This window comes from Podarcis filfolensis (assembly GCF_964270895.1).
Source record: "Podarcis filfolensis genome assembly, chromosome: 1".
Classification (NCBI taxonomy): Eukaryota; Metazoa; Chordata; class Lepidosauria; order Squamata; family Lacertidae; genus Podarcis; species Podarcis filfolensis.
This window is the reverse complement of record NC_139604.1, coordinates 104,817,819-104,834,987: the sequence shown is the minus strand read 5'-3', so window position 1 is coordinate 104,834,987 and position 17,169 is coordinate 104,817,819. Positions and strand designations below refer to the sequence as shown.

The 17,169-nt window shown below is 44.9% G+C and overlaps 1 protein-coding gene and 1 pseudogene across 2 annotated transcripts in view; both read right to left on the bottom strand.

Moving 5' to 3' along the window:
• Positions 1-234: 234 nt before the first annotated feature.
• The window catches only part of VSX2 (visual system homeobox 2), a gene marked incomplete at its 5' end in the record, with an annotated part of 33,150 nt that continues 16,215 nt past the window's right edge, over positions 235-17,169 (bottom strand). The window contains 2 exons of the mRNA XM_083618095.1: positions 235-2,675; positions 4,361-4,541. Of these exons, the coding sequence (XP_083474221.1) occupies positions 2,281-2,675; positions 4,361-4,541 (576 nt within the window). The 3' untranslated portion in view covers positions 235-2,280. The remainder of the gene's footprint in view (positions 2,676-4,360; positions 4,542-17,169) is intronic.
• LOC310744862 (cytoplasmic polyadenylation element-binding protein 1-like) lies at positions 15,302-16,042 on the bottom strand (annotated as a pseudogene). The gene has a single exon. The product of its transcript is annotated as a cytoplasmic polyadenylation element-binding protein 1-like (transcript).

Below are 17,169 nucleotides of genomic sequence, written 5' to 3'. Positions count from 1 at the left end.
CATGGAAATGCCATTTACCATCCTGCCACAGTGGTACCTATTTATCTACTTGCACTGGCATGCTTTCAAACTGCTAGGTTGGCAGAAGCTGGGACAGAGCAATGGGAGCTCACCCCATCGCGGGGATTTGAACTGCCAACCTTCCAATCGGCAAGCCCAAGAGACTCAGTGGTGTAGACCACAGTGCCACCCGCATCCCGCAGACCCCTCAGGACATGTGCACAACCACATTAGTTTTGCTCATCTTTAGTTCGGTTTTATTCTGATTTATATCTTTACAGAAAATGGCACAAAAAAATCACAGGTTTCAAATGACTAGTTGTTACAACTTTGTATCTTAAACACCTCAAATACCAACTTTTCTCACCATATATACATTATTTACATACTGAGTGCTATAATCTAAGACGCCAAAGAACTGGGACATAGGCAGAATGGGGTTATGTAGGGAGGAAAGATCAATCATAACCAAAACAACAACTTCAGGTAAAAACAGCTCTTGCTGGAAACAAGGACAGGGAAAGGGAATGTGACACTTGCTGTCCAGGGGCCTTCACAGAAAAAAGGATAGGAGAGCAATGTTGTCATGGAATTGAGGCAATTTCTTATGGCATTGTGTACATAACTTCATCTCAGTGTCTGAGTCAATTGCCTATGAAGGTAACGGGATATGTGAATTTTCTTTTTTGGGGACACCAAGATGTCCATTAGTGCTTTATTTCATGCTACTTACATCGGACAAATTGTTCAGCTAATATTTTCGCTGCGCATGAGTAGCATTGGGGAAGTGCACCCAAGCAGTCTGCCCCAGATAGGCTATTTCACACATCATTTGATGACTGCAGCATCAAGCGATGACGTGCATGTGTGAATGAACGATCACCAATAAAGCCAGTTCTCACTTTCATCTGAGAGCCAAGCGCTGACCTAAGCACATCTCTCGGACTCTTAGTATTCTAAAACGCAGGTGAAAAACTTACCGGTAATGTCCCTCCCCTATAAATTTGGCTACTGGTAGGATGGCTGTGATTCTCCACTTATTATTGACTTCTATTGGAGAAACATGAACCAACTGTTTAACTCCAGCCCTGACTTAAACTGAGCCAAGGTTCACAAGGGAAAGCCCTGGCTGGTTTTAAATGCTACATGTAACTCCTAGGATATGTTATGTGACACGAGTGTATTCAGAGTGCATTTTTCTCATCACCACCTAACCCTATCAGATCTTACATCCCAAATTGGAACGAGGAGGCAAGGCTTCCACCTCAGACAATATAAAATACCCGAGCAACCACAGCATACCTCTCTTTTCAGTAATTAATTGCTCCTTTTCCATTTCAGAACAAATGAGGCCTCCTTTAGGAAAGACTTTTATGGAAGAGTCAAAGTAATAGTTTTAACAGAATTTTCCTTGAACAATCTGGGCTAAAACAGAAAACAGTATAGCCACCTGAGGAGAGCAGGTCAGGATTTTGGAATGTAGCAGTCTGGGTGCCATAAGCAAGTCACAACAGGGGTGTATATTCTCCACGGAAAATTCACATTGCACTGGAAGGGTGCCTGGGCCTCTTTAATCAACTACAATGTTGATACCGCAGTGAGAAAGAGACTTGATCTGAGGTAGGGTTGCCACCTGGCCAGTTTTAAATTTGGCCTGACTTTTGGAGAAAGGAGTGGCTGGCTTCCTATTTTAAAAAAAAAAAAAAAACTTGGCCTCAATGCTAAGCAATGGGCAGTTCAAAACATGTATACATTAACATATAAAAAGAAAAGGTAATTCTTCTTCTGAAAAAGCTAACAACCTGACTGAGACAAGGAGAAAGAGACTGCCTGTCGTACATACGGTGAAATGACAGAAATACTTCTTTTTAGGATGAGGATGAGAATGGGACAACAGAGGTTGAATAAGGGGGAAAGACCCAACATTGGTTTAATGGCTGGTGTTGAAGGAAAAAATCCTAGCTTGGTTTACCTCTCCGACTAAGACGGTACACGATTCCCACCTCCCCTTTTCCTTGAAATGCAGGGACGTAGAGCGAGAGTGCTCCTGAGGACAGGGACTGCAGGGGCAATATGCTCCCGAGGGAAACCAGTCTCTATAGACACACCTGACGGAACGTGGCCTTGGCCGTGGCTTCCTGGAATGTACAGGGACCAAGTGGGGCCTACCTCCATGTGTGTAGGGGCTGCAGGAGGGGCCCTGTTAGTCTGAGAGGAGGTTGTAGCTCCTAGAGGAGTCAATCTTAGAGAGGATGGCTGATTCCTATCATCCCCTTCCTTCTAAATCAGCTTATCTTCCTCTTGTGATAAATCTGACTTTTCCATTTGCCGTTCATCCTCCGCTGTGGCTGCCTCTTCCTCTTTCTCTGGCTTCCTGATTGACGTAGGAGGATCTCCAGGGATGGTCCCCAGGACTTTGGTGCTGTGCTCCTGAGCTTTGGCCCTGAGGGCAGCAATGCTGTTCTCTCTCAGTTCCTCCTGGGAAATGGTGGTTTTGGAGTCAGGGCCCCTTTCTTCCTTGTCACTCTTGTCAAGCTTGGGCAGAGCCTGGCGTTCCACCTCTGGCTTCCTTCCTGCCTCAGCCGCTGCTTCCAGAGATTTTTTGTGCATCCCTAAAAAGAATTGTTGGTATTCGGGTTTAGAAAAGCGCCTGGGCATGGGAAAGCCATCTTGAACTGAAAACAGTAAAGATAAAGAGAGGCCAGAATTAAGGAAAAGCAGAAAGCCTTGCTTCAAACAGCAGTCACACAGAGAGCTCATTGCTCTGGGCCCTGCATGAGGGGGACCTCAGGCCAGTTCTCTGGCAGAGACAGGCCAAAACTAGGTGAGGAACTGGGGCCAGTGCTGCAATGAGGCATGACTACACCTGAGTCGTAAGCATAATGCCAAGTCTGTGCATTTTTGATGGGATGGGGCATCCTGTTTGGGACAAGTTGTCCACAAGCAGGGACAGCAGTGGAGTTGGGAAAGGAAGTTGCACTTATTGAAAAATGCACAAAACGCTGTTAATACAGAAGACACATTCTAGGATATCAAAGCGGCAGGAGCTGTCCACTCCAGCCTAGTGGGTGGGCGAAGAAGAACCCAGAGATACAGGGCCACCTAACTCTATTGGACTGGGTAATTCTCCGCTAACAGAGATAAAATGGTGGCAATGTGCTTCTCACAATAACTGTATGTGAAGAAGGCCCTGGTGCGGGGACTCTGGTTATGCTATCGCCTACAGGCCTGAGAAGAATGCTACTGATTTCTTCTCACACATCCTTTGCAGCCCTTTCCACACACACCCCCTCTCTTTCCACTCTGGGTTTCACATAGTAGCCAGAAGTATGAAGCAGCATATTTGTAAGAAACCATAAGTTAACTTTATTTGTAGCATTAGTTTGAAAAAGCAGAAGAGAAGAGCCAAGCAAGGAACAGGAGTGCAAGAGGAAATTTGCTAAACCCACTTTGAGGGCTACTAGTTTAGATAGTTTCCAAAACATATTAGACAAATATCAAGGACATCTTCAAATGCATTTTATCTCTGAATATCATAAACTAGGCAGCGAGAAGGGCTATTGACTTCAAGGCCTGTTTGCAAACTTCCTAGAAGCAACTACTATAGGACAGAATGTTAGACTAGAAGTGTCTTTGGTTTGTTCCAGCAGAGCTCTTAATATCTGCATATATACAACCCTTTGCTCTATTTATTATTGTATGATCTGCTATAGGCAACTGCCCACTATGCTTCCTCTTTATGCATCTGATAGAACAGACTCTTGCATATGAAGACTCATGCCACAATAAAGTTGTGGGGTTTTGTTTAAGGAACCACAACCATTATCAAAAGTCTACATCCTCAGCCAGCAGCCAGCATGAACATCTGGGAGGGGCATGAAAACTCCTGATACATCACAGCATGGGCAAGGAGAACTCACCACAAAATAGCTGTTGGAGTGCGGTATAAGCACCAGGCCTAAGAATAAGGGGTTTGAAGTCCATAAAGTATAATAGCGTAATTTCCCCTTGGAAATAATGCACTATTGGTAATCATACCTTAGACCCTGGGTATCAAATCCCTAGATGACCAAATTTTAGTATGGGGAATTTGTGGTTTCCAAATGTTGTTGGACTCTTAACTCTCATCAGCTCCAGCCAGCATGGCCATGGTCAGGAATTATAAGAGCTGCAGTCCAGCAACATCTGGTGGGAAACAAGTTCTCCATCTCTGTATTAGACAAACTTGATACTCGTAGCAGTAATCTCTGTGTTTACCTATACACTTCCCTGGTCCAACTGCTTTATTGCCTTCATCGCTGACAGGACCCTACCAGAAACGCTAGACAAAATAGGTCCATTCCCAAGGTTAATCTCTTACCCAACAGCCAAGGAGCGCAGGATTCCATTATGCCATCCTTGGCCGATTTGAGGATGGATTCTGGCAGTGGGATGGAGTGACGTACCATTGCACCATACAGCCCATATTCTGCCATTACACTGCTTCTGCCCCAGCATTTCTCCCTCTTCCGCCATTTGGCCCTTCGGTTCTGAAACCAAACCTGCAAAGAGGAGAAATTTTAAGTTAAAAAAGTTTTTTTTAATTTTCAGTGGAGATGACTCCCAGGTAAGTGTGTATAGGGACTACAGTGCAATCTTAGGCATGGGTACTTAGAAGACGAATTCCCAGTATGTACAGGACTGCAGCCTTAAGGCACAAACCACTCTTGGCACTGCCTATGCCAGAGCTCGATGGAGTAGCAGAACCACTGCCACATTCGCAGCCAAAAGCAGGGAGGGCAAGATTATTGAGCCATTGTGGGCCACTGATGGCTGATAAGCCCTAAGTGGGGTTTGAATTGCTCTGTTGGCCTAGTTTCAGAATACTGCAAATGCAATATAGAATATTTACCTTCACATACAAATATAAACATGTGTTAGTGTGGGATTTTTTTTACTTCCAGATAGATAGCTCCTAGTGTTCTTCCAGATAGGGGTTAATTTGCAAGGTGTTATTAGGCTATCATAGTTATCTGTTTGTTTGCTTTTGACTTATTGGATTTCCCAAAAAAAAGGGTAGACCCAGATTAAATGGAGAGGAGGAGGAGGAGGAATGGGCTGGCATTTTGCTGCCAACGACATCATGTGGATGCTGTTAAAAAAAAGTGCATGCATGAGAAGCACTGATCCCACAACTTTTTTTTTGAAGCACACGTAATATTAATTAATCTTTGCTCTTGCACTGTAGCTTACAGAACTGCAATCAACTTTCCACACTACTGGAGCTCCTGCACTTTCCCCGAATGCTCAACCCACTATGTTCCATCTACACTAGCAGTATGATGCAGAATGGGTGAAGGTTCAAATCACTTGAGTTACTATTGGAGGGGAGGAGATTCCAAGTGATCATTTAAAAACAATAAACTAAAATTATTTAATTATTTAGCACTAAGCCCCTACTCCAGGCATGTCCAAAGTTCGTTTTGGGGGCCTAATCTGGCCCCTGTGGCAGTTTATTAGTTTATTTCCTGGGGTAAAATCCTAAAAAAAGCTCAATAACATCAATCCTAAAAAAAGGTCAACAGTTGTCCCTCACAGCCCTTCACTTCATCAAAAAAAAGTTTGGACACCACTCTTTTAAGTGTGGGGTTTTTTTTATAACTACCCATTAAATACCACAAAACAAAGCATAATGTTTATTTCGAATCAGGAGTATACAATGGAAAAAATTAATTAGGGGGGAAAACACATTGCTAAAATGCCAGTGGCCATAAAGCCTTTTTCTTTTTCTTTTGTACATTATCATAATAGTGCTAATTCATTTACACAGTACTTTGCAAATATTTTAGTATTGTTTTGAACAATCCAGCTAGAAAAGTGATGTAGGTGTAATTAAAAGACCAATTAAAATGTTAACTGTTTTATAAAATTGTGTCCACCACAAAGGTATGCTGAGCTGTGATAGGGTTTTACCTTCCCACACCAAGCAGGCAATTAATGCTACTCTTCCATCTTAGAAAAAGGAAAAGATGGAAGAGCAACACTAATGGCATCTATATCTTTGGAGAATGCATTGCTCTTCTGCACACAGACTGTCTGCAATAATAAAACAAATGGAAGATGCTCTGGGGGAAATGCAGGAGGTTTGCAAATTGTGGATGACATCACAGAGACACATCCGTGTTGTAAAATTTGAGTGAACAAGGTGAGGCAATTTTACCCTTACCAAAAAAAAAAACCTAGTATGGAAGCAGCCCGAGTACCATATTTTTCCGTGTATACAACTATGTTTTTTGCTGTTGCTTCTTTAGTCCAAAATAGGGGGTTGTCTTATACACAGGGGTTGTCTTATACATGGAAAAACACAGTATATCTGTGCCACTCAAAAAATCAGAGATTAAGCTAAGAGCAACCTTATACAATGTTAGGAAACCTGAGTTATTACATATCGAAGCCCTGTGTCTTAGTTACACATTTAAGCATGACCAAGAGATTGGCAGACTTGTATGAATAACTAGAGGCCTGTCTGCTTCCTCAGACCTGCCTGTCCTGTATCCTCTCCTGACTCTCCACTCACTACTTGCTGTCTTGTATTGCAGATGCCCCCATTGCAACCAATGGAAACGAAGCAAGAGTGAAGGAGTTGCAACATACATGCCAAAGCTAAGCCAAGACAGAAATCAGCTGAGCTACTGCTGTCACTGCAAGAACAGAGGTGGTGCGTGTGGGTCCAACTCCTTTAACCTGCTGTTGCTCTGGTAGTAACAGGCACCTTTTGCCTGCAATGCCTGTCTCCCTGACCCTTAAGATCAGCTAATCCAGCTAGTGTAAAATGTCAGGCCTAAATAATGAGGACAACGTTCCTATTGGTACAACTAACTAACTGTTCTCACATCAGGAACATGTGCCAAGAAGAGGAGTCCTCATCAGTGGCAGACTTTGGGCTTTAAAGCAGCACCTTGGATACAGCTTACCTTACCTCCTATAAAGCTGCAGATATGACGTTTTAAGTGCGTTATTATACAAATGTGACACTAATGGCAAATTATATACCGTATATATAATAGAGAGCCTGGCGTGCTCTGGTCCATGGGGTCGCGAAGAGTCGGACACGACTAAACAACTAAACAACAACAAATATATATATCAGCAGCCAGTGCGTGCGAACTGGTTGCACTCCCCTAAATCCACCTCTGTCCTCACCATAAGATTAACCCTGCAGGATCAAACCAACAAAGGCCTATGCAGTATCCTGCTTCCTACAGTGGCCAACCTGATGCCTCTTGAGAAGTCTATACGCAGGACCTGAGGATAGTATTCTCTTCCTACTCACTGTGAAATACATTACTAGTATTCAGAGGCATGGCATCTCTGATCCTGGAGGTAATATATAGACATCTTTACTGTTGGCCACTGATAGCCTCATGTGGTTGTACACCATGTAGGTTTGTGCCCATTTGGCTATTAATGGATGTAACCAGAACAAGAAGGGGACATGTTCCCCTTTTCCCAGCCCAGAGCATGCATGCGCACACACAAAATAGCCCAGTTTGCACATAGGAAGCAAAGTATGAACACATGGATGTGCAACTGCATGGAGTGAAAATTGTGGCCACTTTGTTCCCCGCCGCCTGGGGATGTAGCATTCATGTACCTGAATGCTACATCATAGTTTGACTTCGCATTACTTATGAACCAGGTCTTGTGGTTGCCTTCCCCAGACAAATCATGAGCAGTAAATTAAGAACAAACCTTAGTTACAGCTTGTGGTTTGTTTGGAGTGAGCAAAACCACAGACCTGGATTTGGGTATAATGCTAAACCAAACAGCAGGACCAGAAGAGGAGTGGTTTTATCTCTGGGCTCCAGACCAACGTCTTCCCAGAGCCATTTCACAAACCCAGTGTTAAGAGGTAGGGGCAAGGCTCCTTACCTCCACTGTGTCGTTGAACATAATCACATATTTTCTGGGATAGGAGGGAATGGAAGAAAGTAAAAGTGGCACAAGGGGACATCATTTGAGTGGGGAGGTCAATGTGCCCACTACAGCAAACACTGGACTGCCCAGCCAGATGATCACAACACACCTCTGTGACCCTGCACACAGGGATATGTGTTATCCCTAGTAACCTGTTTGCTGTACTGCATGGGTCATCCTCAACTACATACAAAGTCTCAAAACAACTGCTCCCCAAATTAGACAAGAGAACAGGCCCAGAGATACTTCTACCTGCTGCTTCCCACGATACCCTTCAGTTCAACTCATAGGCGCCCATGCTGTGACATCACCTGACATGATGGCACTGTCTTTGCCATTAGTGAGCAACTACTGCCTCGTAAGGGTGGCGCTGTGGGTTAAACCACAGAGCCTAGGACTTGCCGATCAGAAGGTCAGCGGTTCGAATCCCCGCAACGGGGTGAGCTCCCGTTGCTCGGTCCCTGCTCCTGCCAACCTAGCAGTTCAAAAGCACGTCAAAGTGCAAGTAGATAAATAGGTACTGCTCCAGCGGGAAGGTAAACGGCGTTTCCGTGCGCTGCTCTGGTTCGCCAGAAGCGGCTTAGTCTGGCCACATGACCCGGAAGCTGTACGCCGGCTCCCTCGGCCAGTAAAGCGAGATGAGCGCCACAACCCAAGTCTGCCACGACTGGACCTAATGGTCAGGGGTCCCTTTACCTTTACTGCCTCGTAAATTATAGTGATTACTTGGTGCTACGGTCCTGGGGTCGGTTCACACTCATTAGAATGGCCTCCCCTCCACACACCCACTCCCAAACATCACCCCAGGCTCAGGCAGAGATTAGGTGAGGCTGCACATCTCAACCCTTTTTCTCCTTCTGGCTGGGCCTGCGCTTTCACTTTTTCTCGGCAGTGGCAGAAACCAGTGCCTGATGGCTCAGGAGCAGGGCTGTAATTGATTCCCCATTATTCTCTTTCTGTGATATTGGCTTTTCACTGTCGTGCCTGGGGTTTTCATTATTTAAGGGGCACCACGGGAAGTAAGTGTGTGTGTGTGTGTGTGTGTGTGAGAGAGAGAGAGAGAGAGAGAGAGAGAGAGAGGGCGCTCCTTTGGCACGTCTTGTCTAAGCCGGAGCGCGCTATAGAGAGACTAATGGGCGTAGCCCGCCTTGAATTCCCAGTCCGAGGCGCACAAGCAGGCCCCGAAATTGGCAGCCGAGAGTGTCTCCTCGCCGCGGCGTGACCCGTGAGGCTGGTGGCAGAAATCTATTAGCGCTTGCTCGCTTGCTCGCCTCTCCCATTTCTCATTCCTCTTCTCTTCCCCTCCTTTCCCGCCACAGAGAGAGAGAGAGAGAAGCATCAGCTTCGAGATGAAAAATTGCTCGCGGTCTATTCAGGAGGAGGCAAAGGAAGAGTCAGCCCCAGGGGCAGCCCGGGCCTGATTGAAAAATAAGTTAATTTCAGTTTGAATCGATGGGCCTCAGGCACTGAAATATCACGGGAAATTAAAGCGGCTGCTCCCCGGGGATCGGCGCCATTGACCCGCGCTAATTAATGCCGTGGCGGTGAAGTTCCCGCTCGCTTCTCCACGGCGCAGGCGCCCCCTCCCTGCAGTGACACAGCCCCGCGCGCCCTCACGCCACCAGCTTTTTCTCATTTAACTAATTAGGCTGGAAAATTGGGTGTTAATTTGTTTAGGAATCTTTCTCTCTTTTTTTTACTCTCCCCCCCCCCCCAATAGCTCTTCTTTTCTCTCTTTCCCTTGCCTCCCTCCCCTTTCCCTTTCCAGGGAAAGCAGACTCTGCCCCCGGCGGAATGGAAATGAATGGAGGATGGGGGGGGCCCTCGCTGGCAGATGGATGCTCGGGGGTCACTCCGCAATCTTCTCCGACTTGATTGCTTGATTAGGTCGTTAGCACATTAAAAAAAAAATTGCTCGCCGTCTGGCGCTGGCCTGATGAGTGGGACGAGGCGGGAATCGCCTGGGTAATTTATCTTTTTATACGGCAAAGAATTTGATTTCAATCTGCAGATATATGGAGGCGCCTTTTGACACCTGTTTAACATTATAGAGCTGACAGCTTAACCCTCTGATGACTCCGCTGGGCGGACAGCAGAAACCAGCCAGAACAGAGCAGGGGGTCTCCTCTCCACTACCATTCATATTGGGACCAGTTTTATTTATTATTATTTTTTGTGGGGGGGGGGGGTTGGCTCCAGAAGATCCCCTGTCAGGAAGGGGATGGTGCCAGAGGGGCTTTATAAGCGGAGAGGTGGGGAGCTGCGTGACGGCTGCTGCCAACAAATACCTCCCCCCTCCTCCATTGGTGGACCCCCTATGATTAGTTGCAGAAAAGACATTTTTCATATACAAATTTTAACTGCATCGTAAACTGGGAATTAATAAGGCTGCAGTCCCAAGCACGTTTTGTACTTGGGAGTTAAAACCCCCATCAAATCCAAAACTCTTCTTCTTCTTCTTCTTCTTCTTCTTCATCATCATCATCCCACACCCAGTATTTTTTTTCCATGTAATGCTTTCTCACCCGTAGCAATGCCGTTGTGCTCTGGCGTCTGGACCTGTTTTAGGTAAATATAGGACAAACACGGTGCGATCCAGAAGTAACTCCCGCTGAATTCAATGGGACTTTCTCCCTAATACTTACGAAACCAGCCTTAGAAATCAGTGGACTGCACAAGTAGTCGAGGAAGCAGTCACTTGGGGTACAGCTATTTAACGGATGCCGCTGGAGAGGTGAACCCCAGGATACTTGGGTGCAACTCTTAGATCATGCGCAGAGGCAGCTTGAACTTGGAGCTGGCCATGGAGGAGAAACTTTATTAATCAACCAGCAATTTGCTGCCCCTTAATAACATCCAAAAATGTGCAAGCAGAGAGGTGAACTGCCTCATTCAGTCTAATGGTGGGGTGCCCTACTCCTGTCTGAGGTGGGAAACTGACAGGGGTTTGCCGTGGTGGATCTGTTTTATAAAGTGGAGCCTCTTTGGTGTGGAGGGAGGTGTCAGTTATTCAAAGCTTCTCTGATATATGCTGTTGGACAGAGGGCTGGTGCTTGCTTTTAGGAATTGCTGCTGCGGCAGTTGTTTTGTTTTTTGTTTCGTCTTTGGAAAGGCGGCATATCCATTAAAGTCTAATTGAACCTTAAACTGGTACGGCTTTCTAGGAAGGTTTAAGGAAATGCTGGAGAGGGTATAGGATCTCAGGCAACCGTTTTTCAGAGAGTTGAAACTGGTTTGAGACATACCGGTACTTCTTTTGCTCCATTCTCACCTCTTGTCAAACAGATTTTGCAGGTTTGGGGAACAATGCAAAACCCTCCAAAATGGGTTTAGCAGAGGCAAAAGTGGACATGCACGTTGTTGTTGCAGCATCTCTCTACATTGCACTTTACAAAGAAATGGTGTAACAGATCCCTACACCAAGGGGCTTACAATCTAAAGTAGGCACAGGAAAATAACAGAGGAAGTGGGAAATGGAGGCATGGGTAGAATACTGTGATTACAGTACTTTAATTACACTTACTTTGGCTTAATTATAATAGCAGTCAGGGGAATGCTGCAAAGGAGGCATACACACTTTGAGCAGTGCCCCTCTTTCAAACTGCCATGGGGGAGGGGGGAGAAGGGGAGTGATCTGTCTTCAGCCCTGCCTAGTCTTGTCTGCCCATTTCATTCTCCTCTTTCACGCTCAGAGAATATTTTCACTCCTAGGTACTAACACAGCAATATTATCGTTTATCAGGAGGTAATGTACCAATGTCTGCTTATAATTTAATGGTGGTAAATCAGTTGCCTGCCAAGTGGTGAAGATTTTTTTAGAATCATATATCTGCACTTAGCCAAAAATCTAGAAAATCAGGGAACATCCACCTTACAGGTTGCCAAGATGTTAACAGTTGACCATCTTATCAAGGGGTTACATGCATATCTAAATTTTCATTTAGCAAATGTCATTTGCAGCCTTGTACACAGAGTTTAGGGACATGCATGGTAATTTTTATACAAGTGTCCTGTTCCAATGAGGGAAGCCTCTTTTGCTGACCACCAGCATTACGCTTTCCATGGGCTTTGAAGATACTCGAACTCAGGACGCAAGGGAGAAACGTGCTAGGAGAAGGCACCCTTGGCAAATCCACACTGTGATCAGCTCCCGCCCGGCAACCAATGTCCCCACTGTGGAAGGACGTGTGGATCCAGAATTGGCCTCCACAGTCATTTACGGACTCATTGTTAAAACCGTGTTTATGGAAGACAATCTTACTCGGCTACGAGTCATCGCCAAAGAAGAAGAAACTCCATTAAATCTCTACAGTACAATGGGAATGTGTGGTCAAAGTTAATGTAGAATAGATATGCATTTCTGAAAAACAGGGTAAAGATGCTTTAACGTGTGAAAATGCCTCCTCATCCAGCCCTCCCTTAGCGGTCTTGCTGCTTCTACTCATTTTATCTTGCCTTCCATGTAATTTATTTCCTTGTCCACCAGATGGCTCTTGTGCAATGAGATTTCACACTGTCTATTATACTTCCTTCCCATGTCCTTTGATGTACAAATCCAGACCACTGCAACTCTCTCTCTTTGCAGACAACAAATGGTACGTTGACAGAATGGGCCAGATATGCCATGATACTTAATTTTGGATAGACAAAGATAAAGACTAGGACTAGCCGCCTGAGAGACAGTTTCTATTCAAATGCGATTTTGGTTTTAAACCCAGTGTAAGGTAGTCTCTATGGGAGTATATTATATTTAATTATGGGGTATCAGAGTTTTTAGGGGGCTAACCAGGCTGGGATAGCAGGCTTGTTGGTTTCTGAATGTCTGATGTAGATTTTCAATTTCGTTCTGTATGGGACAATGACAATAAAGATTATCGTATCGCATGGTATCGTATCGTAGTGCCTGCTGCCTCTATAGCACATAAGGACTACAGATTTTCAGATTCGCTGTTTTGAGGCCATTTCCTATTTGAAAGTTACCATTTATCTGAGAGGCATGGTGAACATCTGGCCCTCCAGATGTTGCTGACATCCAACTCCCATCAGCCCCAGCAAGTATGGCCATTGATCAGGGAAGATGAGAGTTGTAGTTCAGGAACAGCTGGAGGGCCAAAGGTCGCTCACATCTGGCTTACACTGTGTGAAGGGAAATAAACCTATTTATGTATGGTCTCCCCCCCCCCCATCCCTGAGACTCTCAGAGTGTGTGAAAATAAACTGGGGATTATAATCTGGTTTCAAATACCACCCGCACATAATAGGTTGCTATAGAGCAACATGATCTAGACTACAGTTGTGCTGCAATGAGAACGCAAGAAATAACTCACCTCCAGATTTTCAGCACATACCTGAACTTTATATTTTTTGCTGTGAAAGGACTCTGTCACCCTACCACAACAAATACACTTTAAAAAGCAGGAGTTTTGTGCATCTTGGAAAGTGATGGAGAAATGCACCGAAAAGTGTGGAGCGAACAAATGACTAACAAGAAGACGTTTAAGCATTGTACAAGGATATTGGGATGAATGCAGGATGGACACTCTTTGTTATATAACCTCCCTACAAACAAATCAGAGCAAATGCTCAAAAAGTCTGGATATAATCTAACCTCTGCATAAGCATTATGCAAGGAAAACAGGATGGAGTGTTCAATAAATAAGATGCTTATTCAACAGAATTTTACTCAGAGTAGCCCCATTGAAATTAATGACCATGGCTATGTTAAGTCCATTGATTTCAATAGGTCTGGTCTGAATAAAATTCAGTTCAATACTACCCTGCGCCTCCTTCCCAATCCAAAATGGACTTTATATAGACACATCACTTCCCCGACCCGTTCCTTGATTGTGACCAACACCACGATCCTGTTCGCATCTACTCAGAAGTAATACCAGTGAGTTCCATGGGACTTACTTTAGTGGCTTACGAGTAACAAGTTTCCGTCAGATTATTCTGCTAGGAATTATCTGCTGAAAAGTTGTAACAAACAACAAACTTCATTGGACAACTGATGTATGCTTGCCTTTCAGCTGTAAAATGTCCACTAGAGGGCCACATGTGCACATTGTCATACATGAGGTTGCTGCTCCATAAACAACAGCTGGAATATGCAACATCAACTCAGTAGGAAGAAGGGGGATAACTTAGAACACTCATCCTTTGGCACACATCTTCGAAAAGAGGAAGAACAATAAAACAGAATCAGAACTTCAACTCCCTGTACAATCTATTTTGGACTGAGCTGCTGGCTTACTAGAGTCTTTAAAGGCTGTCAGAATCTCTCTCTCTCTCTCTCTCTCTTCCCCCCCCCCCCCCCCGCAGAACAGGACTTTAGAGAATCTTTGCCTGCCCCATCAAAGTGCAGCCCTTTAAACCAGCTCAGTTATTTTTTTAAAAAATTAAGTATTGTGACTTGGTGATTAAAAACCTTTATCAAGCCCCTCTTCAGTGCAACTTTAAAGTGCAAAAACTATAGCAGCTCCAAGATCTGGTCTATTTTCAGAATCCAAAAAGTCTATTCCTCTGGGGTTGCAAATTCTGCCTTTTGCAACTGGAAAACTTTTGGGGGGGTTGTTGTTTTTTACAGCTCCCAGCACCATTCACAATTATGTTAAAAGTTGATTGGAAAGAAAGAAAAAATCGCATCTCATCTCAAGCAACTTAAAAACTATTGCAAGAGTGTAAAAAGGAACTAGTAAAAATCCTGGAGCGTAAATTGTGAAATCTGATTTTGTTTACATGAAGAACACTTGCTGAACAATCAGTTCATTCCATAGAGGGTTAAATGAATGGAAACACACTATAAGACAACTGCAAAACAACAACAACACCCCACAATTACACCTGCATTATTGCCATCGGTACTGCAAGGCAGGTAAAAACGGGCCCTTGATAAATAAACCAAGGTGAAGGCATCTTCATTCAACACGTTTTCTCACCAGCAAGAAGAAACCAAAATCTGGGAACTGCAAAATTGTTTGAGGGGCCCTCCAGTCTGAACAGCCCCCAAACACACACACCCCAAATCACTGTGCAGAAACAAATAAAGACCATTAAGTGCAAACATGAAGGCAAGATTCCCCATTAAGTCCTTCAGATGGACATCCCCAGCCTGAGTGTGGCACCAGTAGGCATCTTCTAGTGGTAGGTAAACAGGAGGACTTCCTTCTGCAAGAACTGCAGCAGTTCCTGGTGCCCCCACCACTGCTTTAGATAGAGTCTCTATTCTTCTGGTTGTTCATCAGTGGGCGGTAGTGATAAAAGATCTCCATGGAATGTTTCCAATGCCCGTAGGAGCGCTTGAAGCAGAGCTGACCTCTGTAGAAGAAGGGACTTGATTAAGACTTCAGACCTGATACACCCTGGCATCTTCCACGTATGGACTAGTTGGAACTTGTACTGGAAACATGGTTGTTTTGATCTCCACAAACCCAGCACTCACTGCTTTCAGATGGCTGGTTGGTTGTTGAAGGACACAGACAGATCCAATATGTGCTTGTCGACTTGCATGCACCACACCACACCACTAAACAGGCCCCTGAAGACAAGCCTTGGCATTCAACATCCCATCAGCAGCTAGCATGAGGACCGTTTTGTCAAGCCTCTGGGTTGGGCTGCACATGAAATTGCTGCGGGCCAGGACCAAAGGAACCACCTGCACTTCTTTGCAGTGCATCCTCTGGCTGGACATCTTGATACAGTACTCACTCAGCCCACAGGACTCGGCACAACACAGGAGCAATACTGGAGCAGAGCATTCACAGACGTCTCCAGTTCAAACACTGGATAGGCATAGCCTTTCAGCACATTACCTTTGGGAGAGCAGCAGGGGTGCTTGTTATCCTTACCAGGCCACTCTACTCTCACCGGCCAAGTGATGATCAGACCCTCCAAAGAGCACTTTACAAGAGTACATTGGATTCTTGTAGGATCAGGGTGGGAGCTGCTCGCTCCTCGTGCAGGATGCCTTGTTCACCTCTGCTGTCTGCTCATGAAGCCTGGCTTCTCTTTCAGTATTGAACAGCAAGTCCTCTGTGGAGCCTAGCAGGTTCCAGGAAGGGTAAGTAGATGCCCTCTGCTTGGGCATGCTGGTTTTGGTGGCGGTGACTGTAGCAAAAGTAGCTTGATCTTGATCCAGGTTGGATCCTGCTCCGTTGAAGGAATCCCTGGTAATGCCACCAGCAGGCAGGAATAGTAGAGGTGGGAAGACTTTAAATCAAACCTGAGCCAGAGCTGAATCCAGAGTCAGAGGGACTGCTGGAGCGTTAATACACGAGTGAATGTCTTCTGTCCAGGTGGGAACCCCTCAAAGGGGGTTGGAAGCATGTTCAGAATAGGCTAGGCTGCAGCATCTGAAACTTGGGTGCTCCATGATCTGCCCTGCTCTGGCAGGTTGAGAAAGACTGCTTATATTGAGTCCATAGCTGTCAACATTTCCCTTTTTTAAAGGAAAATTCCCTTATTCTGAATAGGATTCCTCACAAGAAAAGGGAAAAGTTGACAGCTATGATTGAGTCGCAGCATAAGACCCTGCAAAGCCTCTAAATATGTTTCTTTGTGAATCCTGTACTGGCTTTTTATTGTGGAACATAAATGTCAAAAATAGATTTTACACATTACAGGAAACTGTACGTGTTGAAGTTAATTTGAAGCGTAAGAGGCTGCAGCAGCCTGTTGCTCAACCTATCTGGAAGTAAGTTGCTTGAGATGACTCTGAACACTTCCTTGCCCTCAATGCAAGACATGAAGAACTATTTTCTTCTGTCAGTTACGGGAAAAATATGAGCTCAGCTTGGACTTTTGTCTTCAGATAGGTAGGTGGTTCCTAAACCTTCCTATGAGCACAGACCTGAACTGGTTTAGAAATTTCCAGTTCTAAGTTTTGTTGCAGAAAGCTGCTATGCTCTTATAAACCAGGAACTATTTTATGGCTACCTATTCAAATGCAATGTCGAGATTATGGGCACTGTTTATGGCGGCATCACTTTCTATGACTCTATTAAAAGGGATATGAAGTTAAATGAGCACAGTAAAGGTGGCACACACCTTGCATACCTGATCACAAGATGGATAGCTGGCATTGCCCCTGCTGCCTGCCAGAAACTTGCAGAGGAATGCTACTACAAGGAAAGAGGATTGTTCTGCAATGTATAGGGACTTTTCTTGCCAGTGGCCTCGCTAATTGCTAAGCTATCTGTTAACTTCTTTCTGAAA